This window comes from Hylobates moloch, unplaced genomic scaffold (genome assembly GCF_009828535.3).
Source record: "Hylobates moloch isolate HMO894 unplaced genomic scaffold, HMol_V3 SCAFFOLD_1, whole genome shotgun sequence".
Classification (NCBI taxonomy): Eukaryota; Metazoa; Chordata; class Mammalia; order Primates; family Hylobatidae; genus Hylobates; species Hylobates moloch.
The window spans coordinates 50,593,876-50,621,573 of NW_026652276.1; the positions used below are offsets into that span (position 1 = coordinate 50,593,876).

The following is a 27,698-nucleotide window of genomic DNA, read 5'->3' on the forward strand; positions in this document are numbered from 1 at the left end:
TGCCTCCATTTCTCATTACCTTCACGAATGTATCCTCAGCAAATATAGCCCTAAAACACTCCTGAAAAGCGCATGAAGGAGAAGCTCATTTGCACAAGAGTAATGATTCAGTCCTGTTCACTTCTAATTTGCATAATCCCCTTTCCTTTCTCCCTTCATAACTGTCTTTGATATTTTTTCTCCAAATGACATGGGCTGGGAGAAAAAAATTAAGCAAGCATCAAAGTTCTGGTGCCTGTGTTCTCAGCTATTACATTAATCTTTAAGATTTTCTTTCCTGTTTATTAAAATCAGTGACTCATCCAACTTTACACATAAATCCATATCAAAGTTAATTAGAATCTCGGAAGTGTAATGTTTGTCTCTGCCTTTATTAATTCCTGGAAGCTTGAAGTCAAGGCTCTGTGTGTGATTGTGGAAGACAGGAAAAAGAGAAACCAGTAGACACGACCTGCCAGGATTAACCAGCAGTGTTTGCATAGCAGGTTTCAGAATTTTGCCCAAGCCCCCTTGGTTCAAGGAAGGACCAGACCTCTAAGCAGCCCAGCTGTCAGGCCAGCCTCCTCTGAAATTGGGATTAGCCCTGTCCCCAACTTGAAACAGGGAAGATGGAGGTAAGAAGTAAACAATGAAGAATAGATCCCTGCTTGCTGACTTATGTTTCTCTCCCTCCTCCATAATCAGAAAAGCAGCCAATTCTTATAAATTAACTTTCTCTCCTTTCATCATGAAAAGGTTAAAAAAATGTATCTCACAGAAAGTTGCAAAACTTCTACTGGAGCAGGAAAAAGAAAGTGCAGGAAATAATGTGGGTACAAGGTGGAAATTATCATCATATAGCAAGACATTTTTACATTTGGTTTTCTCAAAGTATACCTGGACACAAATGTAGGCGTAGGTGCATGAGTAGGACAGGGGATTAGGTCTAATACAGTTATTAGTGAGAAACTGACGGCAACAGCTCCAGCACCCGGGATTTTATTGCATATTGATTTTGCTTTAGGAGGTCTGTGTGGAAATCACATAAAATGAACTGAGAAAACTAATTTTCTTCTCTGAAACTGCTCTTGAAAATGTTGGAGAATCTTCCAATGAATTTTTTCTTATTTTAAAACATTAGTTTCAGGCCGGGCGCGGTGGCTCACGCTTGTAATCCCAGCACTTTGGGAGGCCGAGGCGGGCGGATCACGAGGTCAGGAGATCGAGACCACAGTGAAACCCTGTCTCTACTAAAAATACAAAAAATTAGCCGGGCGTGGTGGCGGGCGCCTGTAGTCCCAGCTACTCGGAGAGGCTGAGGCGGGAGAATGGCGTGAACCCGGGAGGCGGAGCTTGCAGTGAGCCGAGATTGCGCCATTGCACTCCAGCCTGGGGAAAAGGGGAGACCCCCGCCCCAAAAAAAAAAAAAAAAAAAAAAAAATTAGTTTCATTAATAACGTTCCAAAATCTAAAGAAAATGCTACAAGAAAGCCAAGAAACCCACGCTTAGACCACACAAGAGGCTTAAATCACCCACAGATAAGACAAGTTACAGTTTTAAAGCATAATAAATGTATTTTGCATGAACACATTTGAGACTACTTTTTATGAAGTTGTTTAAATCCATGGATGTGTAAGGAGATAATTTCAAGCCCCAGAAAAATGTAAAACCAAAAAGTTAATACTGACTTTAACTCACCATGGAGGGCTCCTTCAGGCACTCCAGCTCCCTGCAAAATACTCACCCAACCCAAGAGTTCCAGGAGCCCTTCACAATCCAGGGGGCCCCCACTTCTCTGCATGTGCACCCCTGCCTGCTCTGAGCTCAGGAGCAGCCCTGATGCTCTCACAGGTCCAGCAGTAAACATACAAGTTAGCAACCTCCTGAACCCTTAGCTGAGTCTAGCAGGGCAAGTGGATGAATAATGTCTCTTTTGGCTCTAGGTGTTTGAACCTGTGCGAGAGGACTCTCAGAGCAACCTTGCACTCTACTATGTTACATAGGTTACTGAGTCAGCCCTGTCCCTTTATCTCCAAAGCTCTCTCCTTCCCCAGGACCCAGCCAGCATGCAGGGATAAGGATGGACTCTGGGAACAGTCACTGCATTGTACTCAACGCCTCCTCTTGCCCTGGTAAGGAAGGCTGTGTTCTGGTCAAGTTCCACATGGCCTGATCTTTTTTTCCTAGGATGTTTCTCACCCTTTCCCACCACCTTCCTCTCCCACTCGAATCACATCTATTGGGCAGTCTCACCAGTGGGCCCTGCAAGGGCAGATGCTTCTGAACCCCAGCAATGGGACTACCTTGACTTCTCTTCCCAGGAAGCTCTTCTGCCTCCAATCGACAATAAACACAGACAAGCCTGAAACCCTAGATATGTTGACAATCCCAAAGAAGGATCCAGAAAAAGAACAGGGAAGGTAACAGGCGGCACCAAGAGCACTTTCACTCCTACTGAGCAGCGGCCACCAGGTTGCTTTGGACCAACAGGTGCTTCATGCCATTTCATAGCACGGCTGAAACGTAGGGGGAGGTCTGCACAGACGGCTCAGGTGTGATAAACAATTTGTCACGTAAGAGCAGGTAAAACCAGACCTATGCTTCGGAATTTATATAGCCAAGTTCATGTTCTCTGACAGCTCTATCACGTTTCTACCCCTACCCATTACTGCTTATTCCCTTTGGGACACTACCAAGAGTTATTTTCCCACATCCTTTGGCCCTTCCTTCCCCAGATGCTGCATTTAAGCTTCATCTTCACTTTTCAGTGCTCTCCCAACCCTGTTCTTAAGGACTTACTTTTGTTTTGTATGAAACAAAATAATAAACACCGAATTTTGACACACCCTCTGTGCCACACTGATTCACCACATTCAAATGATGCATTTGTTTTGATTCAATGTGTATAATATAAATCATACAGAGGACTCATGTTTTTTGCAGGGATAGGGTCTAAAGTCAGCATATAAAATAAAATCATGCATTGCCTAAATTTTTTGTAATTTCTTTAAATTAACTTAGGATGCACAGTTTTATGTATACAGCCCTATATATTAAAATAAATCACTTACAAATGATTCCACTTACTATAACAGAGACATGAAAAATCTAATTTTCAAAATTTTATTTTTATAGAGTGAGAGTTAGAAGTGGGTATTCTTCACTGAGTTCTGGGTAAGGCAGTTGCTTTACGTTATTTTAAAAACAGAAAGATAGATGTGTTTTCAAGGGCTAGAGTCCCACAGAGCAGCAAGATGCTGCCCTCTAAGAACTGTGTCAGAACTGAGACAACCCAGGGGGGTGCCAGTTGTTGGTGTCATGGTGGATGCACTATTAAAATGAATATTTTTGTCTTTCTTTCCCACTTCTGTCTTGTTTTTATTGGGTTTTGTTGGCTTTCTTGTTTGCTAAGCCAAGTACTCTTAGTGAATTCTCATAAATTAAATGTGTATGAAATGCAACCTCACTGTAGAGGGAAAAATATTCATCAGGTTGATTATTCAGCAATGTTTGCTTACTCAAATATTTAATCTAAATATGAAGTTAGGCTCCTTTTTACCAGGGGATTGAGTCCTCTTGTTATCACTGGTGCCGCACAACCAGATATCCATACAAACACATACACATCTGCATGCTCATGGTACATACACGGTCTCACTCAAGCAGCCACACAAGCACCACCAAGAAGGCAGTGAATGAAACACCATCCTCCAAAACCTCCAATCAATGATGAATCAACGTATTCCCCCACTAGTTGGTAAACTCTTTGGTGTCTGTGACCCCCACATTAACTCCCTCCTATGTGGCAAGTCGTCACTCCCACTCTCCTGTGTCCCTGTGGTGCCCTACTGGCACCAAGCTCCTTGGCTCCATCTGCACCGCTGTCTCGCTGGGTCCCTGCCGTGCACTCTGCTGCCCTCCTTGCTGCCAGCATTTTGCAGCCGCGGCCTTTCTGCCTCCAGCGCCGCTGGCAGCTTCTATTGTTGCTGCATTTGCTGAGAAAACCAGTCCTACAACTGTCTCCCTTCCCTAGAAACACAAAAAAACGGAGGGGAAAACAAGGCACTCTCAGGGACTAGTCAGCTTTCTGTCCTTCAAAAGTCCAAGGTCGGAATTCCCGGTTTGTATAGTCTCAATAATACCACCTCACAAAGGTAGGAGGAGGTCTTCCCAGCACTGGTGCTCATTTCAGGATGGCTGATGATGGGGAAATCATTAACATGAAATAACAACAAGAACAATTTACATAGCACTTAGAACATTCTAGGAACTGTTTAAAATTCTTGGCACACATTAATTTAATACAATTATTATGCCAGTCCCTTTCAATGTTAAAAGCATGCTTATACCTAAACTGGCTTCCTAGCCCCAGATCTAAACTTTCCAACACAAGGGAAATCCTTTGCTCTCCCATCATCATCCAGAGTGATAGTTCCATCTTCCCATTCAGGATATAATAAGATTGCACGAGGTTAATACCTGGCTTGTCCCAAATTCTGAGCATTCCTAGATTGTTATATATAGTATAAAGGTTTAGCTTTCTCAGGGCAGATAATGTGTCCATTCGAATTTTTAAACTTTTTTTAAAATGAAAATAAATAGAAGATAGAAAAATATAATAAACCCTCTTATACTAGTCCACAATCCTTAATAATTATCATCTTATGAATAATCTTACTTCATCTATACTCCCACCCACAGGACTATTTTGAGGTAAATAACTAACATCCTATCATTTCATCTTGTGTGACCAGGTGCCTTGTCAATGGACAGCAATATTTTGAAAATAATGCTTTTTTCTGAATAGTAATTCTCAATAGTAGGTTTAAAATATTCAGTAAACCATGCTATAAACAGATGTGCTGTCATCCAGGCTTTGTTTTCCCATTCATAGAGCACAGGCAGAGTAGAGTTAGCATAATTCTTAAGGGCCCTAAGATTTTTGGAACAGTAAATGAGCATTGGCTTTAACTTAAAATCACCAACTGCATTATCCCCTAACAAGAGAGTCAGCCTGTTCTTTGAAGCTTTGAATCCAGGCATTGACTTCTTATCTCTAGCTATAAAAGTCCTAGATGGCATCTTCTGTCAATAGAAAACTCTTTGTCTAATCATCCTTCAGTATTGCCTCCAGGACCTTCTACATATACCCAAATACACACATGCTCAAGTCCCACAGTCAGCTCTGTGGAACCTGCATATATGAAAAGATGGCCCTCTATATATGTGGGTTTCACATCCCATGAATACTGTATTTTCAATCTGCATTTGATTGAAAATAATTAATGTAAAAGTGAACCTGCACAGGCTCAAACCGTGTAGCTCAAGTGTCAACTGTGCATTGAAAATCTGTTGTTTAATGTAGCCACCTGTCTTCCTCTGTTTGTGTTGCTATCAAGGAATACCTGACACTGGGTAATTTACAAAGAAAAGAGGTTTATTTGGCTCATGGTTCTGCAGGCTGCACAAGAAGTGTGTTGCCAACATCTGCTTCTAATGAAGAGCTCAGGAAGCTTCTTCTCATGGCAAAAAACAAAGGGGAGCTGGTGTGTAGAGATCATATGTCAAGAGGGAAAGCAGGAGAGAGGGGACGTGCCAGATGCTCACAGAAACCAATAGAACAAGAACTCACTCATTTCCACAAGGATGGCACCAAGTCCTTCTTAAGGGATCTACCCCCATGACTCAAATACTTCCTATTAGGTCCCACCTCCAACACTGGGGAACAAGTTTCAACATAAGGTTTAGGGGGACAAACATTCAAACTATAGCACCACCTTCTTCAATTAATTATCTTGGCTAGATCTTCTGGAGAACTTGCTGCAGCTTCTACATCAGCCCTTGCTGCTTTACCTTGCACTTTCATGTTATGGACTTAGCTTCTTTCCTTAAATTTCATAAACTGACCTCTGCTAGCTTCCAACTCTTCTTCTGCAGCTTCCTCACCTCTATCAGGTGAGGAATTGAAGAGAATTAGGACTTATTCTAGATTAGGTTTTGGCTTAAGGGAATGTTATAGGTTGATTGATCTTCTATATAGACCACTAAAACTTTCTATATATCAGCAGTAGGCTGTTTCACTTTTTTATCATTCATGTATTCAGAACAGAATTCTCTGGTTTATTTCAAAATGGTTACTTTTCCCTTCCCTCTGCCAGAAGCAGGAGAGGATTTTTCTTTGATATTCACTATGAGAATCTGGTAGAGCTCCAGGAGATAAAACTCACAAAAGTGTGGGAACCCCTCAGGACTGGATTTTTCTGGTGTTTTTAATCTCTTAGACTTGTCGCTCTGAGCCTCCAGCAAATCATCCACTACAGTTCAAGTTTTCCTACCCTGCACTGGTTCCCATGGAGTTTTCTGCTTCTGGGTTTTTGCTCTGGTAAGTTGTGATTCTTTGTATTTGCCTGACTCTACAAATCTGTGGGGCAGTGGTTTGCTCTATGACCTCACTGTTGTTACAGATCTAAGGAGAGTTGTTGACTTTTCAGTTTGTTCGGCTTTTTTACTTGTCGATAGGGTAGAGTGGTGACATCCAGGCTCCTTAAATGTGGAACTGGAAACTAGAACAGGACACAACAGGTATCTCCAAAATATTAGGACTCTTAAACATAGCCAACAAGCCATGTCACACTGGGAAAAAAGTGACCCATTTCTTAATATCATCAATATCTAATCACAGTTCAGATTTTCCCAAATGTCCTTTGAATACTTTTATCCAGTGGATTTTTTCACAACAAAATTCAAATAAGGTTCACACATTGCATTTAATTTATGTTTCCCTTGAGAGGACTTTCCACAATCATCACCCGTTTAATTTCCTTGCAATTTATTTGTTGAAGAAACATGGCTGGTGGTCTTATAGGGTTTCAGACATTGTTTCCCATGGGATTATTTAACTTGTTCTCTGTACTCCAATTTCCATAAACTGGTAGATATAGAGACCCGAATACAGTCAGGCTCAATTTTTTTTGAAAGAATACTAGTGTTAGTTCTTCTTATTGCTTCATATCAGGAGATGCATAATGTATGGTTGTCTAGTGTTTTGCAATTGATCAAGATGGTTCTGAATTGTCAACTAGATCCATTTATTAGAAAGCATTCATCAATTTTCCAAAATGATTTAGAGGACATTGGTGATCATTTCATAGATTCATTATTTCATTAGAAGTAGCAAAATGGTGATATTATAATGCTGTCATTCCTTCTTATTAGCTGGAATTTCTTATAAAGAAGAACTTTTCCATATCAACTATTAGATTACCCTGAGGCATGGTTTTTATAGGATAGACAATATAAATACTCTATTCATTTATCTATTTTCAGAACAATGAGTTTTCGGTGTGTGTTTTGAGTATATATGTGTATATATATATGTATACGTATATATGTGTGTATATATATATGTATACATATATATGTATATACATATACACACACACACACATATATATATATATATATATATATATTATATTTTTTTTTTTTTTTTTTTTTGGAGAAAGGGTCTTGCTTTCTTATCCAGGCTGGAATGCAGTGGCATGAACATGGCTCACTGAAGCCTCAATCTCCTGGGCTCACAGGACCCTCCCTCCTCAGCCCCCTCAGTAGCTGGAACCATAAGCATGCGCCACCACACCCAGCTAATTTTTTTAATTTTGTGTAGAGATGGGATCTCGCCATGTTGTCCAAGCTGGTCTCAAACCCCTGGGATCAAGCAATCCTCCCAATCAGCCTCACAAAGTGTTAGGATTACAGCCATGAGCCACCACATCTGGCCAAGTATAATTTTAAACTCACAGATTTTAATATGAATTTCAATTTATTGCAACTGTTGTTTTGGTATACACAATTTCCCATCTTTGGCAAGAAATAATCCCTTCAAATTGGCTCCTGAGTTCTTAAAAATGCAGTATTTTTTAAGGGTTTCCTGTCTTTCATGTTCAACAAGATGTTTTCAGCTCATCTCATACATTTGTCATTTCTCCAAGGAATTCTTATTCCTTTTAGCAGAAAATTGCATTTAGAGACTATAATCTGGGTTCTAAGGGTGCTCATTACTGATTTTCAAATAACAGGGCTAGAAAATGTGCTTCTGTAAAGGAAATACATTATGATTTTATAATGATATTTCCAATTCAAATTTGTAATTATAAATACAATTTATAATTTTACTTAGCAGCTTTGATTTTATATATATATAGTTTCTTGATTCCTAATATTAACAAAATTGCATGTTATTTATCCTCCAAAATATATATAATAGATTCAGAGTAACAATATTAACATATATTATTATTTAATATTAATACTATTAGTAAATTAATTTTATTTTTAATTCATTTTTATTTATTTTTAATTTATTTTCATACTTTAGGGCATATCCACTAAAAATGCATAGACAAGTGACTGTGTTTTAAAAATACTTGAAGTAATTCTCCTCTGTGTGTTTAAGACACCAACACAATTAGTTTCATTTATTTCATTTTGCTTTTCCTTTGGATATATAGTTATGCACCTCATAACATTTCAGTCAACAATGGACCACAATGAACCAGGTATGCACCAGTGGTTCCATAAGGTTGTAATGGAGCTGGACAATTTCTATCACCTAGTGACATCGTAACTGCAGTGACATCATAGCTGTCTTAATGGTATAGCACAATGCATTACATATGCAAATCTATGATTAAAAAAGAAGCAAATTGAGTAAACCACCATGGACATATTTCTGAAAACAGTGACACCTCCTCAAGAAGAGTCTCAGGCAGGTCCTTCAGGAAGCCTTCCAGAAGGCATTGTTATCACAGGAGATGACAGCTCCATACATGTTATTGCCCCTCAAGACCTTCCAGTGGGACAAGATGTGGAGCTGGAGGACACTGATATTAATGATCCTGACCCTGTGTAGGTCTAGCCTACTATGTGTGTGTCTTACATGTTTTTTTTAAGCTTTAAAAGAAAAAAATACATTTGAAAAAAATTTTAAAAGCTTATAGAATAAGGACATAAAGAAAATATTTTTGCACAGCTGTACAATGTGTGTTTTAAGCTAAGTGTTATTACAAGAGTTAAAAACCTAAAAAACATTTAAAAGGTTTATAAAGTAAAAAAGTTACAGTGAGCTAACTCATTATTGAAGAAGAAAATGTTTTTTATAAATTTAGTGTAGCCCAAATGTTTATAAATTCTACAGTAGTGTAGAATAATTTCCTAGGCCTCCACATTCACTCACCACTCACTCACTGACTCATCCAGAGCAACTTCCAACCTCTGAGCTCCATTCCTGGTAAGTGCCCTATGCAAGTGTACCATTTTTTGACTTTTATACTGTGTTTTTACTGTACCTTTTCTAAGTTTAGATACACAAATGTTTACCATTGTGTTACAGTTGCCTACAGTATTCAGTACAGTAACATGCTATACAGGTTTGTAGCTTAGGAGCAATAGACTATATCATATAGCCTAGGTGTGTAGTAGGTATATTCTACAATGTTGGCACAGGGACAAAATTGCCTAACGGCACCATTTCTCAGAATATATCCCTGTCATTAAGTGACACATCACTGTACAAGTATTTTTTATCTTGATTATAAGTGTGACGTGTGTAAAACATTTACATGGTTCTAAAGTTCTAGCTACAAAACAAAGTAAATTTAGAGAAATCTAACTTCCATCTGTGTCCCCTCGCTTTCTTCTAAAAAAATCATTAGTGGTTTCTTATTCTTTCATTTTTTAAATAAAAGCAAAATACATATTTATATTCTCCCTTTATTAAATAAGAGGTAGCATACTCTATTAACTATTCTGCACCTTGTTTTTTTCACTTAACAATATATCCTAAAGATCATTTTATGAAAGTATACAAATTTCCTACCCCTGTTGGAGCTGCTTAGTATTCCATGGGGTGAATGCACTGTAGTATGTTCAACCATTCCTGAGTTGGTGGACATCTAAGTCATTTCCAGTCTTTTAACTATCATAGGCAATGCTTCGGAGAACATGTCTTTTCATGTTTGTGCCATTGTATCTTTAGTTTTGTATCAGTTAGCTTTTGCTATGTATAGCACACTACCTCAGAACTTAATGGCATAAAGCTACAATCATTCATTAGCTCAAGATTCTGTAGGTCAGCAATTTTGGCAGAGCTCAATGCTGTCCTTCTGTTGTTCTCACTCATGTGACTGAAGTCAGCTGGCAACTCAGCTGGAGCTGGATAGTCTAAGACAGACTCATCCATGTGTCTGGTGTAAGCAGGCTGTGAGCCAAGGTTTCTCAAGTGACCTCTCATCCTCCAGCAGGCTAGCTAGTGATCATTTATATGGTTTCGTGGCAGTCTCAGGGCTCCAAGCACTTCAAGAGAGAGCAAGCTCAATGCCCAAGCACTTTTCAATCTTCTGCTGCCATCAAGTTTGCTATTGTCATTTTGATCACGCAGGACACGTGGACAAGCCCACTGTCAGTAGAAAAGAAGAGGACTAACCAGACATGCAAACACACTTCCCTGCTTCTATGGGAGGGGTATACCACCATCTATTTGCAAATCATCTACCACAGAGAGACATTCCTAAACGTGGGTGATACGGTTTGGATATTTGTCTTCTCCAAATCTCATGTTGAAATATGATCCCCGCTGTTGGAGATGGGGCCTAGGGGGAGGTGTTTGGGTCAAGGTAGTGGATCCCTCATGAATGATTTGGCACTTTGTCGGTAGCTATGCTTTCACGTGAGAGCGGGTTGCTTAAAAGAGCCTGGTATCTCTCTTGCTTCCTCTCTTCATGTAATATGCTGGCTCCTCTTCTCTTCCACCATGACCAAAAGCTTCCTGGGCCTCATCAGAAGCTGAGCAGATGCTAACAGCCATGCTTGTATACAACCTGAAGAACCATGAAAAAATATACCTCTTTTCTTTATAAATTACCCAGCCTCAGATTTTTTTTATAGCAATACGAAAGGAATAATACAGCAGGATTGCTGGGTCACAAGGCAAATTCAAATGTAAAATTGCCAAATCCCCCTATATAGAGATTATACAGTTTTGCATATCCTCCATGAGTGAATATTCCTATTCCAATAGTGTTACCAAGAGAATTTTTTTTTTTTTTTGAGATGGAGTTATACTCTCGTCGCCCAGGTTGGAGTGCAGTGGTGCAATCTCGGCTCACTGCAACCTCCACCTCCCAGGTTCAAGCAATTCTCCTGCCTCAGCCTCCCAAGTAGCCGGGATTACAGGTGCACACCATTATGCCCAGCAAATTTTTGTGTTTTTAGTAGAGACGGGGTTTCACCATGTTGGCCAGGCTGGTCTTGAACTCCTGACCTCAGGTGATTCACTCACCTTGGCCTCCCAAAGTGCTGGGATTACAGGCATGAGCCACCGCACCCAGCCAAGAGAGTGTGTTTTCAAACTTTCATGTTTTTTCCAATCTAAAAGTGAAGAATGGTATCTCAGTGGTATTTTAATTTACATCTTTCATTATGAGTGAAGTTAAGCATCTTTTTATATACTTAAGGGCCATTTGAACTTTTTTTCTGTGAACTGTCCATATCTTTTGCCCATTTTTCCATAGTGTGTTTTGTCTTATTTATACAAGTTCTTTTTATGTTAGGAATATTAGCCCTTTGTGATATTACACATATTTTTCCCAGTTGTCATTTTATTTTTTAACATGTAAATGTAGTCAAATTGATCAATCTTTCCTTTAATGCTTCTGGACTTTGAGCCATTTTTGGAAAATTTTATCCATTCTTAATAGAATTCACCCATGGTTTTTTACTGTTTGTGTGGGGGTTAGGGAGAGTATCCAGTTATCCCAATACCCAAGAGTCCATAATTTCCCTGTTGATCTGATACCACTTCTGTAGACTTAAATTTGACTAACTGGGTCTGTAATAAGCTGACATTTAAAGTATGACTAATCTCAGGTAAAAATGTAAATTAGTCAAATTCCATATTTTGTTCTCCATCTTCCCCTCTGCATACACTCCCTTTCAAAACTAACTCCAATTCTATCTCCTCTATGGAGCACCATCCACTGTCAGCAGCAGACTCAATGTTTCACTATTGCTCAACTGTATAGTATAGGCTCTGGTGTGTTGGACTCAGTCACTGCCTAGTTGTGTGATCTCATGCAAACTACTCAATCCTTCTCATGGGGATAACAAAACCTCCCTCTCAGGGTCTTTCACAGGTAACTCACTAGCATAGTACTTGGCATATAGTTAGTGCTCAACAAACTATAGGCAGCCCATTAAAGAAGTGGAAGGAGAGGATCCTTAAACAATTGATGAGAAAGGAAAGGAAAGCAAAGACCTGATATGCATGTGACTCAGATATGTGGAGTTCAATGCAGAAACACCTCTGATGGCAGTGATAATGTCATGTGTTTGTGTACATACGTGCACGTGCACATGGACTGGGAAAGAACACATGACTATATTTTTTTAGTCTGTTTCACTTAGGAATGTTTCCCTGTAGACACAGGATGGGAGGTTGTAGCGGGGGGCAGGGTGTCTTTGCTTGACAAGTAACTTACACTCTCTGGCTATGCCAATTCTGAATGCCAACCTAGGAGTACAAAATACTAAGGAGGAGAGGGCACTTCAGTTCAGCTCATACCTTAAGAAAATTAGAGCTTGAGAATCAATATCTGCCGAAGAACTGAGCACCCGACCTGCAAACACTGAAGTTCCAGGATACCCGCTCTACTCTTGGCACTCTATCTCTGAGGACTTCATATCACGCCCTGCCACAGGCTCCTCCTCTTGCTTAGAGCTGTTCAGGGCAGAGGAGTGGTGTGCTAACTCCTTTCAGCCTGTTCTTTGATGGCAAGTCCTTCTTCATTTCAGCAGTTTCTGCCCCAAATGTCGAGGATGACAGGTGTAAATCTTGATGGAAAAAAAAAAAAAAAGAGTTGGAGCTAAGTTAAAACAGGGAAAGAATAAAATACGAAGATCTTGGAACTTTATTTGAGATGCATGAAGGGCTAGGTTTGGCTGTACTCTGGCATGGTTGAGAGTTATAAAACTTGGAGAAATCTAGAGATGACTTTGGCACGTATGAAATTTTCCCTTCAGATAAGAATGTTTTTTAAAGTATCGAAAGAATGATGGCTGCTAGGGCCATGGAAAAAGAGATTGACTGGGGAAGGCACATTAGAGAGGCTTGTAGAATGACAGCAATGTTCTGCATCTTGATAGAGGCTGTGATATAAGCCGTTAGGTATTTGTTAAAACTCACTAATGCACAACTAAGATTTCCACATTTCTTTGTAAATTTTGCAGAAAAAAAAATCCTGAAAAATACTGAACTCTAATGAATAGGTATGTTGCAATGTTTAGGGAAAATTGTATGATGTCTGCAATTGACTAAAAATATATTAAAAATGCATTAATGGATGGCTGGGCACAGTGACTCATGCCTGTAATCCTAGCACTTTGGGAGGCCGAGGCTAGAGGATCACTTGAGCCCAGGAGTTCAAGGCCAGCCTGGGGCAACATGATGAAACCCCTTCTTTACCAAAAATACAAAAATTAACCAGGCGTGGTGGCTCCCTCCTGTAGTCCCAGCGACTCAGGAGCCTGAGTGGGAGAATCGCCTCAACCTAGGAGGCAGAGGTTGCAGTGAGCTGAGATTGCACCATTGCAATCCAGCCTGAGTGAAAGAAACTCTGTCTCAAAAAAAAAAAAATTAAAAATGTATTAATAGGATGCACAGATATGTGATAGTGGCAAAATCTAGGTGGTGAGTATATAGATGTGTACACTAAAATTCTTTCAACATGGCTATATGTTTAAAATGTTTAATAAAATGTTGGGAAGTTATCCAATACTATAGTTATCAGAAGCCAATAAATTACTCCGCACCTCTGGATGCACAGCAATCCCGAGGGCTGTCACCGGGAACACAGAATTCCTTCCAACGTGCCCTCTGCCTGGCCCTAAGCAAGCCACTGACCTCCTTTCTGACACAAACCTGGACCCACAAGTTCTCTGTACTTTCATCATCTTGTCCCTGCTGGGCAGAGGTGAATGGAAAAACACCAGCGTACTCAGCTAGTAGGCAGATCTTTGTAATGAAGACCCAACCCTACATGCTGTCAGGGTAAACCGTCAGCATAAGTGCTTGTCTGTGCCCAGACAAGACAGGAAAAACTTGGTTTGACTGTTTAAAAAAGAGCATAATTGTAATAATTCATATAAATTGCTTAACATTTCAGATTTTAAATTATAGAAGATTGTCTTCTAATAATGGCACGGAGAAATGAACAGTATTTTATCTTATTTCCAATGCTGATGGAGAAAGGGCTTAACATTTGTTGAGCCTTAGATATGGAGCAGATGTTTTGCATACATTAGCTCACATATTCCTCCTAACACTATGAGTACATAGCCCCACTATCATTTTTATAATGAGGTTCATGGTCCTGGAGCCAGTAAATGGATCCAGGACTCAAACCAAGATCTCCTCAGCCCAAAACCATGTTCTTCATGGAAGCACATTCCAGCATTTAAAATGGTTATGTTCTGCAAAGCTCACATAACTACAACAGCAGCAGTCATTTGGCCAGGATTTTACCAAATACCATTGGGTAAAGGAATGAAATTTCTAAGGGCAGTGTCATGTTCTACTTCAATTGTTTTTACCAAACCACCACTCACCAAAAGGCATTTTTAACAGTTTACACTTCTCACCAACAATATTGACAAATGTGATGAGAATACAAAACTTGGCAACCTTTCCCATATTTTCTATAGCTTTAGGGGCAGTTCAGGGTTTCATCTACTTAACTGAAACTTAATGTCAGTATTGATTGTTCATAAACTAAACAAATGGCCCAACTGCCCCTTAAGGATCTTCCATATCATACTTACACCACTATCAAGCAAAAATCGCTATTCAATGGAACAGAACCATTTCCCCCACGTGTTAAACTAAGCCAGATTTCTAAACAGACAGAAACTATGCAGTAATGACCCAGTAGATGGCACTAGCTGTGCTGACTACCTTTCTGTTCAAGTAGTCCAGCAACTTAGGTCAGAAGTTTGTTTCCTACAAGGGCTATAAACATTTAATACTGAACATTAGAAACACATGGCAATCAAATCATGATTTCCATGTTACTTGCAGAAAATATTCATTGTAGTTGCCTCTGTGTACAAAACAGAAGTGAGATCTTTACGTGGAAGATGAAGGGTGGTTTCTGTGAGTATTTTCAAAAGTATTTATCAAGTCTCCAACTCAACTACTTTTCAATTTGGCCAGCCTTCTTTTAGTAAAGTAGGGAATTGAGGGACAGGAGGAAGGCAGAAGATGCTGATAACATGAATTTGCTGAGATGAGCAACAATAAACTAAATTTTCAAAAACGTAGGGAAAAAAAGCATTTTACTTTTATCTAGATAGGCTCAAGGAAAGTCATGTGACCTCTCAATTAATATCTGATCCTCGCATTGATATGTAATTTAAATAATTTTATTTGAGCCTAATTCAAAATTTGCAATACCCCCATCCACAGGCGATACTGAACCTCTTATTCTGCTCTGCACTATATGCTTTACCCAACAATTCTGCCCTCTGGAGGGACATGCTTTTAAGCACAACTTTTTGTTTTACAATCCAAAACTTCAGTATATATTAGCCTCACAAAGGTAAAAGAAACTGAGAAAAAAAAAAAAAAAAATATATATATATATATATAATTTCCATACAAAGGAAGATCTCAAAGGCAGGAGGCAGACAACCTCAGGGTTTCAAATGTGGATCTCCCAAATGTACACCGATGTTATTCTAGTAATGCAGAGGTGCAACCTGTACTTTTAACGAGTTCCTGGGAAGCCTCATGTAGATGGTTTCTAAATCATTAAGAATTTTACTCAATATGTATTTAATATACAAACCAAGAAACTAGACTACCCTATGCTGAAAAGCATAAATTTTGATGGAGTAAGAGACATAACTTATTTGAATTTCTGATTGGAAATAACAGGTTTTTATAAACATCACTAGCCCTTCAACAGAGGTTGACACATATTGTCGGGGGTCTGATCAGTAGTGTGTCAATAAGCTCTCAAGAGATCTGTGCTCTTTTATAGCTCAACAATGATCATCGAAGCCCATACATTCTCAAAGCCTGGGGAGCCACAATAAAATTGTGAGTTGTCGACCAAGACCCTCCACAAGACTTAAATGAAATGTCTACTAATCAAACTTCTTAAAATGTTCGTTGTCTTCACATCACGCTGGTTATCTCACAATAGTAAAAAGCTCTTAGTAACATCTTTGGGTCCAATGTTAACATGGAAAAAAGTTTGTCATAAACCAGACTTGATTTCCTCTTTTCTTACTCTGTGATCTATACTTTGAGAAACGTCAATAGATCATTTCAGTTCAGAAACCTGAAGTAATCTGGTTACAATATTTGAATTCCAAACTCAGGCAGTCTCCAGTAAAGCACACTGAAATATTTGCATATAATTTAAATACACCTGAAAAGTAAAATGTTTGTCTAGCTTTTCCCTCAGGGCGTAACACCACACCATTCATAACAATGCTATTTTCCAAAGGTCACAATTAGATTTCCTCAGAAGCATACCTGAACTGTTAATCATTACAACTCCTTTGTGAAATATGGGACTGGTTGATTACCCAGTGTAATCACTGGTTGAAACCTCAGCAAACTGTTTTTCACCCCAGTGGGGGCAGGTTTTCACTTCCCGCCTAGCTGTACCCCTCTCTTTAATGCCCATATTAGAGAACTGTGATTTTCTTTATTCACTAGAAATGTTCAGACTTTCAGCAGGTAAGGAATAAAACAAACACAAGAGACAGAGATCTAAAAAAAAAATAGTAGTAATAGGGCAAGTAAGCTCAGTGAGGTTAGAGGAATTTGTTTGGGGGCATTCCATGTTGTTACTGTTTCATATCATGTTCAGTGTGTTGTTTCTAGAACCCTTTAAAATGCATTAGAAGACCTTAAGAGTCATTCTCAGCCTAAAACGGCTTGGAGCAAACAGCCAGTGTGTCAATGACACCAGAAAAAGTCATTTCAGTAACTAAACTGAAATGTTAGAGTTTTATGTCTTCAGACTGATGTAAAACTTGTACCTTCTGAGAAAACGTTTTAGGGTCATTTACCTACTTTCCTATAGTTTAGAAGTTCTTGTATCATAAATTGTAACTTTAATCTTTTACTAACCTCACATCTATTTGTTTTTAGCATCATTCCCTTGGCATTACTCAACCCAGCAAATTAAACATTCATTTAAAATGGTAAATGATAAAAATACAAATGACAAACAGTACTACACATATTCAGGTTATCCTCAAGTTAAACTGTCATCAAAGTTAAAATTACAAACGCTATAGGGACAAAGTATAAAGCGTTAGTACACTAGGAAAAAGTGAGTGTTTAAATGCCTATAGGAAAACATACTGTAGCCTTCCCCACTAAATATCATTATCATTATCTAGCTTTATGATTTCATCTTTCAGTTTTGTATTACAGCAACTTCTCTTAGAACCTGCCCAAACAAGAAGGGGCAAGCTGATCTGATGAGACTTTGATCCACTCCAGAACTGTTTTGTAGAAATGATATGGGGGACCCAATTCTGGTGGGGGATATTTTTATACTAAGTGGTTTTTGTTTTCAGTAGGTGTTGTTTAAACTTATTTCAAAGTCGATAGCTGAGAGCACCAGGAAGGAGGAAGGCAGAAAACTTTCTTCCTCTTAAGTTCTTGATGAGTGTGTTCCAGTACACTGGTAAGGCAAATATTCATTATGGATTGTAACTCACTTTGCTTTGATTTTGGAGGCTTCCCTTAAGAAAAAAGAAATGTGTTAATAAATGATAAAAACACAGAACAAGGTTACATTATTGAAGCAAGTGTCAATCACAAAAGTAAAAGCTTAGGTCTTTCTCCATTTAATCTCAACATGTTAAGCAGGGGTCCCCAACTCCTAGATCAGTATCAATTCTGGCCTGCTAGGAACAGGAATGCCCAGCAGGAGGTGAGTGGCAGGCAAGGGAGCCTTACTGCCTGAGCTCCACCTCCTGTCAGATTAGTGGTGGCATTAGATTCTCATAGGAGCATGAACCCTATTGTGAATTGAGTATGCAAGGGATTTAGGTTGCACGCTCCTTATGAGAATCTAACTAATGACTGATGACCTGAGGTGGAACAGTTTCATCCCAAAACCATCCCCCGCCATCCCACAGAAAAGCTGTCTTCCAGGACACTGGTCTCTGGTGCCAACAAAGGTTGGGGACCATTGTGTTAAAGGGTAACAATACTTTCATACTGAATTGTGCATTTTTTTCCTACTGTTGGGGTATAAAACAACATTATTGTGTCAGAAGTCATTATAATTACTTACATGGAAATCTTAAACAAGTCTAGAAAGGATACTGTTACTTACTTGTTTTCATAGTTGTGGAACCTAAGGCTTAAAGACATTTCAAGTGTAATAACTCATCCAACATCACAGGTGAGGAGACAATGAGGCCAGGATTGGAAGCCCAGCATTCCATACCTGACACTATTTAAATTTTCTAAAACTTCAAAATTTTTTCTTTTAAAATCATCTTTAATGCCATATTCTCCCACGAATAATTTAAAGTGTTGCTCCTATCTTACTTACATAAAACAATCATATACTAATTTGTAGAGTTTTTAAAAATTCTAAACATCTACAATTTTATGAAACATACTCTCTAACCCAATCCTTAGACAACTTCTTCTGAGGTATTCTATAATGTGAAAATCTTAAGAAAACATTAATCACAAACAAAGCCAAATTATAATCATGAATATGCATATGAATAAAGGAAAAAAATTTCTATAATTTTTGTAACCCCAGTTACAAAAGTACTATAGACCACAAATAAACTTGTGGGGATTATTCAGTATTTTGTCGACCCCTTAACACTTTCCACACAGTGCCTAATACATAGTGTGTACTGAAATATTTGTTAAACACAATGAATTAGGGCAAACAATCTGGCACAACTTTTTGTATTCAAATGCTATGGAGTTTTCAGAAAACAAAATCTACTTATTTTGTGATTTGAAGTGGAAAATAAACAAAGCAACAAATGCAGAGCTAAGTAACCATAAGGTTGATACCATCACTACAACAGTAGTTAAGATGTACTGGCTCTCCACTTTAAGTCATTGAAAGGGCAAAAATTAGGTAGGTTTGTTAACATTATTAACACACGCTTTATTCAAGAGATAATATTCAAAGAGTTAAATCCTAAGAGTTATCCACCCTACAGTAAAAAGGGGAAGTGGGTACCACTTATGACATGTACATAAATTCCACTTTTATATTTCTGAATAAAGCTGTAATTGCTTCTTTGATAGGGCCATTTCTTAAAACTTTTGCTAATAAGGCTACATGAACTGTGTTCAGAAACTTTGACAACACGCACACTCACCCCTCTCAAAGTCAGTACCCAGGATTTTCACTCCAGGCTGAGTACCTGTTAAATAACTAGGACTTAAGACTGCATGTTACTATATGAATTCAATTTGACTCACCTCCAGTATGTTTATCTACCACAATTATTTTTCAAAATAATCAGATCAATGTTTATCCTAACTTTATAACTCCCTCAAATTATACTTCAGTATTTAACATGGTAGTTTCAAAAAATAAATATTCAAGGCCCCAGTTTTAAATTTTCCTCCAATGTAATCCACAAAGTTGATAATACATGTTAGGAGCACTACTCTAAAATAAATGTAGCTTTCTTTTAAAATTACTTGTTGCAATAGAGATCACATTCTATTCCAAATTCTGATAAGGAATCTGTTTTTTTGGTAATACAACAAAAATTTGGGATGAGTCAGTCCTTGGAAAATCTTAATGGTAGTCACTCAGCGAAGTCAATCATTCCCAGAGCCACAAACACTCAAAAATTACTGCTAGCATTGACAAATTCTTGTGTTTTTTGATGGTTATTGCTTTAGTTGGCAATATCTGAATACAAGACAAAAGAACATCTCCCATTAAGCCTTATGTTAAATATTACAAAACTTTTACAGAAGATAGACTCATAGAGGCTATAAAGCTGATGTCTTAAGTAACTCACCCATGAAATGGGTGCAGGTTTTTTTTTAGAGGCTATCCAATAATCTTTTTGCTCTAAAAATAAATGCCCCTACTTTTCAGTGTTCCCATTCTTCAATGGGAGACTCGAGCAGCTTAACAGTTTTGCTATAAAAACAAACCATTCTTCTTAACAAACCAAGAATATAAAAGGAAACCCAATAAAGGACATACTTTTCACAGTTAACAATAAATAAAAGTGCAGTAAGTGTTCAAGTAGAGCATGTAGTATAAAAACTACACGTGAGTATTTAGCACAGGTCATCTTTTAAAGGCTCTCCGAGGGTCCCTGCCATTACTTATTGTGGTCACCACTGTTTGATTACTAGCTGTTCCTTGTAGTTGTGGATTTATAAGTCCCCGGCCATTGCTTCTGCCAGCATGTGAAAACTGGTGTTCCCTTGATTCAGGGCCAGTGTGAACACCATTTCCTAAAAAAGAATACAAAAATTCATCACTATTTTCAGACGTAGTCTATAGAAGTAGAACTATCTTAAGTGCCAACATGTTATTAATGCTTAAAAATATTAAAGCACACACTTTTATTTTTATACTGAAAAAAGAAAACACTCAATGTGGGCTCTAAGTTTTTCCAAATGTATTGCTATAAATACGCTAACTTGATGCTGTATTAATAGAGAGAAAAAAGCCAAGTTGGGCACCAAAATTAGAAATTAATAGAGTAAAAAAATGCATTGCCTACACTATAAAAGAAAAAGGGCAAAATAGTGAATATTGGAATTTGGCTCAAATATGATTAATATCTCAAAACAGACAATGTTATTCTAACTTTTTAAAGGCAAAGGCAGCGTTTCCCACAATGTGATCAGCAATGCCAAGACATGTAGGCTTCAAGTCAAACAAAACATGAGCTGGCCAGGCTCAGTGGCTCACGCTTGTAATCCTAGCACTTTGGGACGCCAAGGTGGGTCATTTGAGGTCAGGGGTTCGAGACTAGCCTGGCCCATATGGTGAAATCCCATCTCTATTAAAAATACAAAAATTAGCTGGGTGGTAGTGGTGCACATCTGTAATCCCAGCTACTTGGGAGGCTGAGGCAGGAGAATCACTTGAGCCTGGGAGGTGGAGGTTGCGATGAGCCAAGATCACGCCACTGCACTCCAGTCTGGGCAACAGCGTAAGACCCTGTCTCAAAAACAAAACAAAACCAAAACATGAGCCATCCTAATGAACTCCAATCACAAAAGACTGACTTTTCCTCATATATTTAAGAAAAAAGACTTCAGAAGACCTTTAACAGGGCTGCACGGATCATGAACATGATGTCTGGGGGTCATGTTAAATGACACTTGAGGGTCACTAGCTTTTAAATGGCTCAGCTCATCTTTTAATGCAGCAGCTACTTGTACGTGAAAAATTAAGGTGAACTATGACTTTAAAGATAAAATGCTTTCAGTGCACCAAAATAACCAGTAATTCTGCATCTACTGTAAGTAATCACTAGATTACAGAAATTTTATAGGAATCAATAAAAAAAAATAGCATGGTATCCCTTCACAGACATCACCAAAACTTAGAATTCTCAATAAATTGGCTTACGTTTATCGACTTTCTAGAAAATCAGCCCTTTGGGGATTCCCTGTTTACTGGTAGTTCACCTTTATCACTAATTTATGCCTAAAGACGTTGCTTTTCATGTGAATCTTTACAGCTCTCTTCATTCTTACACCTGATCACAAATGAAACACACAAACAAAATCTTACCCACTGGTCCAAATGTACCTGTACCCATATTACTATTCATGGAATTATTCTTCTGTTCACTCTGTGCCTAAAAAAAAGTTTTTAATTTAACCAAATGAGAATAAAAACACAATTATATTATCACAACATTATTATATCCTTTCTTTTTTAAAGTTTTGGGTTTGGTTTTTTTTTTTTAATTAACAAATTTTTTAAAGATTTTTCCTAGGTCATTCAAGGTTAAAACGTTAAGAAATGTTTCCCAAACCTTTCAGAGCTCTGTTATATCCTATTTCCTGATAATTACTCACCACACCACAAAGTGCAAAATGGCACATATATCTAGTAGATGACACCTCAGATAGATATCCTCACAAAACATACAATAAAAATTAAGTATTCTTTTAAAAATTATCTTCTTTATACTGAGTATCAACAGGGCTAGCCTAGTCATAGAATTATAACACAGTCAAAATTAGCCTTATAAAAGTATACTACATAATTACCCCTTTGTTCTGCTGTCCTCGATAATCTGGGTTGGGTTCACTGAAATTTGGCACTTCTGAATAAACCATACAAAATCTGAAAGAAAATAAAGAACAAATTAAATGACTTCTGAAATAAAGTCATCAACCCTTCTTTATATAACATCTCTAACTTTTAGGAATGAACTTATGTGTCAAACAAATTAATAGCAACAAACTAACTCTTCATTTACAACAAAAACTTCCCAAATGATTATGTCCCATAAAACATCAAATATTTGACTGTCTACAAGATATATAACATTCTATTTTGTATTTAAATTCTTCTTTAGTGCTGAAAAAAATAAATCACGTCAAAAATCAAGGACACAAAAACATCTCTGTCCTTTTTTTCCACAAAAGCCGATCAAAGGAAAAATAACATGAGAGTGAACCATGTTTAGGGTTCCAGGGTGGTTTCTCCAGCAGTGGTAATGGATTTGCACCGATCTATTCACCCACTCCCATTCAGTCCCTCTTTTGATCGATCACTGTGGATCTGCAAAGATAATCATTTAGGGTTAAGAGTGGTTTCTAGGCAATAAATAACAACAACAGGCTACATAGCCACCAGTTTATCCAAGTGCTTCCTGTAAGTTGACCATATAATGTGTACTAACATTACACAGAAGCATTTTATTAGCTCCTCACCATACTGAAGACAAATCAGAACCAGTTTTGGTAAATCCTAGACTGACCCTGACAAAGAGCAGTCATTAAGAAATGAGTGACCTCTAATGGTTTTTCACATAACTGACCTCCATTATTATCAACACCTCTGTAAGAATACATGAAGGTCAGGACAGAATCCTGAACCTTTCAGTAACAGACACTAAGACCTTTCATAACACATAACTCTATTAAATGCTACTCTAAGTGAATCCTAACTTCCCTTCTAACAAAGGCAAAGCGTTAAACGTTTCTGATCTTTAAAAGCTAGCATGATCATTTCTTTTCCTTCATTATTAACCACAGGTTCTCCAAATAAGCATCTTATTCCCTCAGTGGCGAACAGTCTTCCTTTTTTATTTGGTGCCATTTGTGGCTTCTCTCTTTAAATATCTTCCAACTTGACAGGCATTAAGTAGATGGCTGAGCATTAACCAAACAGAATGGACTGATGATTATGGCTCATTGCCTGTACCATACTTTATGAATACAACCCAATGTCTAGGCTAACATGGAGGCTGAATTACCTTACACCCCTAGAGAGGATGGCTCCTCCAGGTCAGGGTGGAGATCATTACCAGGGTAGTAGTGTATGGAATCTCGCATTGCGGCTGCCTGCACCGCACCTAGACTGTGGATAAATAGAGGACTTCAGTTTTCATTGCTGCAAGTCCTTTTTAACATGAGTACATATTCACCCATAACCATAGAAAAAGAAAATTTAAACTTATGGCCTGAAACTTGGTGAATCACTAGCTTCGTATATGGTGAATCACTACAAAAGAGAATCTACTTCAAATGGCTCTTGTGACACCTAAAAAATGCACATTTCTAAAACCTACAGAAATGCTTCCACTAGGGCTGGTCTCAACTGCAGCTTCTTCTACTGCTCTTTGCCAGGAAAAATTGACACTTTCAACCACTGAAAACAGTACTGACAAGTGTTAAATTTGTACACACAAAGTTATTTTTTCAATTAAGCTACCAAAGACATTCAGTTTACTAGTCAAAAAAGCCAAAGAAGAGGTTTACAATTCATACCTACCAATTATTCCGTAGATATTATTTATAATGTATGCAATTATACAAAATGCATTTTAATACTTACTCCCCAATTTTTTGAAGTTCACCGCCCCTTCCAGTATAAAGTGTCAGACATCCTTTCCACATGGATGCATACCTAGAGAGAAAAGAAACATTAATTCTTTAGAAATATATTTTCTTCTATTTAAATCAAGAAAATCTTCACACTATATATTTTTTGTATTAAGGTAGAAGTGAGGATCAAGCCCTCTCTATCCACCATAGTAAATCAAATACAATAAATCTAACTGTGATAACTTGCTATTTACAAAAGAATACAAAAATTCTGTCGAATTTTGACATAATTATCTAAATCATAACTCTGGAAAGTCTTTTCGCAAAGCAAGCATTATTATACCCGATGATCACATCTTTAGTCAATTAACAAAACAAAAGCTTTTAATCACAGAAATTTAAACAAACTATTTTTCAGCCACAGGATATGTAAAATCATCCTAATATTTCATTTACAGTCTAGTCAAATAATGATATAACAGTTTTCCTTCTGCCTCCATAAAAGACACAGGATTCCTAAGCTACCGAAGATCTGGTAGAATTTTAAAGTGCTAAAAAAAACACTAAGGTCACAAATCTTCACCTATCTGCCTTTCCAAACATGCGATTTCTGGGTTTGTAGTAAACAAACTGGCAATTGTTTACTCTGAACAATTTTGAAAGCAGACAGCATCACTACATAAAATAATCCTAGATATCTAAGAAAAAGGTAAATTAATATTATAAAATAAATCCAAGGTTTGGTCCTCAATGGTTCTCTGTACAACTACTATGTAACTTCATGACTTTAACTTACTATACAGTTCTCTTTATTTTAATTAAAGGGTTATTTACTAAAGATACCATTCACCACTCTTAAGTTATATAAAGAGTGGCTTAGGATACAGTGCATTAACATTTCACCTTACTAAAATAAAAATTAACGCATACTTTGAGAAAATATTTGGTTACAATTAAAATATTTAACATTCACTTTAAGAAATGAGAACACTGAGGTAAGTTTTCAGGGTATTCTGATAAACATGTTGATATTTGAACCATTATTTAGATGTTAGGTATGTTTTTCTTCAAAAGCTACTTTTCTTAGATTCAACCAGAATTTAAGGGCCTTAGAATGAGTCAGACTGCAAGCTGAGTGTGTTATTTTGGTAAATAAGGTATAATTATTCCCATTTCACAGAAGAGGAAGCTGAAGTATGAGGTGTAGTAACTTCTCAAGGTGATACTGAAGTAGTAAACAGAGTTTCTATAGTTTTTAATTTTCGTTAAAATTGTACTCCCAGGTAATCGTTCCCCTTAAAATTCTATAGATACCTAACTAATAAGTTTAATTTTCCAATAATTTTTTTGATGGAAACACCTATGACTGTCACTACAGAACAGGAAATACTTGAAATAAGATGCTGTTTTTAGCGTAAAAAATACTTTCAATCATTGGGTGAAAAATATTTGGGGAGCCAAAAACTCCAATTATACTAATCAATCCTCACCATACTTCCCTAAGAAGGAATTCTCTTTTGTTTTTTAAAGATGTGGAAGTTTAAATTACTGTCATGAGTCAGTGTATGAGAAGAAAATGTCTAAGTCCTGACTCTCACTTCCTGCTTTGATGACACTTTACCTCACTTCCTGAAGATGTTGTAAGCCTGCAAGGTAACACCAAGGAGCTCTAAGCTCCTACTCTCAGTGCTTTCCAATACTTCTAAGATTCTACTTATTAGGCCAATATCAATCTCCACCACTTTCCCTGCAGTTAATGATAAATTATTACAATTTTATTGATCTCAAAAGCTTCCAAATTCTGTTTTCAAGATCCTTTTCTGCCTTTTTATCTTCCTAAGATAAAAATTTGGTAAATTTCTAAAAGCAATCTATTTTTTTAAAAAAAAGTTCTAGTATTTTTTAAAGCCACCTATCCGCCAACTGACTCTTTTGGATGGAGGTATTGCAGATGCCTTTCTGCCAAACATTTCCTGTGTATCCCTTTGGTTTTTGCACAACATCCACCTTACAGCAGAAGACACAAGAAATCATTTTGGAGAATGAGCCTTCCAGATACTGTAAAGTTTCCCTCTTTTTCCAAGTACAAATTTGACATATCACAGAAAATGCTAAATCCTTTACCTAAAATTTTCATTTATGTCCACATTGTCTAAATAACATATATAAAATACTGGCCAGGATTTCAAGTCATTAAGAATGGAGGAGGAGTGGTAAACAACTAAGTGGCAACATACTAGAGAAAACAACTTATAAAAAAGAAAAAATATGGACTATACCAGTCTCCTAAAAAGACTCACTGACTCAGAATAGAACTAAAAATCTATGCCGGGCGTGGTGGCTCACGCCTGTAATCCCAACACTTTGGGAGGTTGGGGCGGACGGATCACTTGAGGTCAGGAGTTGGAGACCAGCCTGGGCAACAAGCTGAAACCCCGTCTCTGCTAAAAATACAAAACTTAGCTGGGCGTGGTGGCACACGCCTGTAGTCCCAGCTACTCGGAAGGCTGAGGCACGAGAATCTCTTGAACCCGCGAGGCGGAGGCTGCAGTGAGGAGAGATCGCGCCACTGCACTCCAGCCTGGCCGACAGAGCGAGACTCCCTCCCAAAAAATAATAATAATAATTAAAAATCTACTTAACCTGTAAACCGGGGTAGCGGCGCGGATTTCCCAGCTGAAACCGACTGCCTTTCACTGCAAAGGTGTGTTACATCCCAGCGCTGCCCATCACCCAAAGTTAATACCAAAGGAGCTCAAAACTCCTCAGAGTGGCCCACAGAAAAGGCGCGGGACTTTAGGGCTTGCCAAGATCCCAAGAGCCGGCCAATCCCGATTCTGCAGACTGTTACGTCCCCCGACTTTTTTGCACACCTACCCTCTGGTCAACCGAATAATATCCCCTGGCTGTATAAGACCTCCGATCTCATCCCACACGGAAATAGTGATGCTGCCCGTTTTATCTGCTACTTTGCACGATCTCACTTCATGGCCGTCTTTGGTTTTGGTCACGCGTCCTGTGAGGATTTAAAAATCAAAGGGAACGGGTGTTAGATAATGAGGACATCCAGAAAGGCTAACTCCTCCTACGGTATTATAATACATCTGGAAGGTGGGAAGCGACCAAGCCCAGGCTCCCGCCTCAGGTAGGATCCGATCTCGGGCGGAGGCCACTGGAGCCACGTGGATGGGGGAGGGGAGGGAGGGGGAAGGGAGCCCTGGGCGCGCAGCGGCGGCGCCCCTGTCTCCCGCCCCGGGAGGCACAGCGGGCGGTGGAGTAGGCTGCAAACCCCACTTACCTATCTCCAGGACAATAAAGACGACATTTAAGTTTTTCAGTCCGGGCTTAATATCTCTTATAAAAATAAGTGGGTCGTTGACCCTATTCATATTGGGACAGGTGCGGCTACGGCTGTGGAGACGCGAGTGGACAGGGCAGGGTCAAAGCTTCCCACCCTCCCGGGACAGGGGCGAAGGCAGAGGGGCGACCTTGGGCAGGGGTGGCGAGAGAAGGGGCAGAAAGCGGTTAGTCAGGGACCGGGGAAACCAGCCCGGACAGCACTGAGCCTAAAAAAAGAAAAACCAAAAAAAAAAAAAAAAAAAAAGTCTC

The 27,698-nt window shown here is 38.4% G+C and overlaps 1 protein-coding gene and 1 long non-coding RNA gene across 3 annotated transcripts in view; both read right to left on the reverse strand.

Moving 5' to 3' along the window:
* Positions 1–15,583, reverse strand: part of LOC116810525 (uncharacterized) — a 32,917-nt gene extending 17,334 nt beyond the window's left edge. Inside the window, exon 1 of the long non-coding RNA XR_009213885.1 lies at positions 12,655–15,583. This is a non-coding gene — a long non-coding RNA (uncharacterized LOC116810525). The remainder of the gene's footprint in view (positions 1–12,654) is intronic.
* Positions 15,584–20,299: 4,716 nt separating this feature from the next.
* NABP1 (nucleic acid binding protein 1) overlaps positions 20,300–27,698 on the reverse strand; it is a 7,819-nt gene continuing 420 nt past the window's right edge. The window contains exons 2-7 of one of the 2 annotated variants that reach the window (XM_058440092.1): positions 27,388–27,500; positions 26,967–27,105; positions 24,100–24,171; positions 22,305–22,380; positions 21,820–21,886; positions 20,300–20,525 (exon numbers count right to left, since the gene is read on the reverse strand). In XM_058440092.1, the coding sequence (XP_058296075.1) occupies positions 20,356–20,525; positions 21,820–21,886; positions 22,305–22,380; positions 24,100–24,171; positions 26,967–27,105; positions 27,388–27,478 (615 nt within the window). In that variant the 5' untranslated portion in view covers positions 27,479–27,500 and the 3' untranslated portion in view covers positions 20,300–20,355. The remainder of the gene's footprint in view (positions 20,526–21,819; positions 21,887–22,304; positions 22,381–24,099; positions 24,172–26,966; positions 27,106–27,387; positions 27,501–27,698) is intronic. The other variant, XM_032755109.2, reaches the window with a different exon arrangement.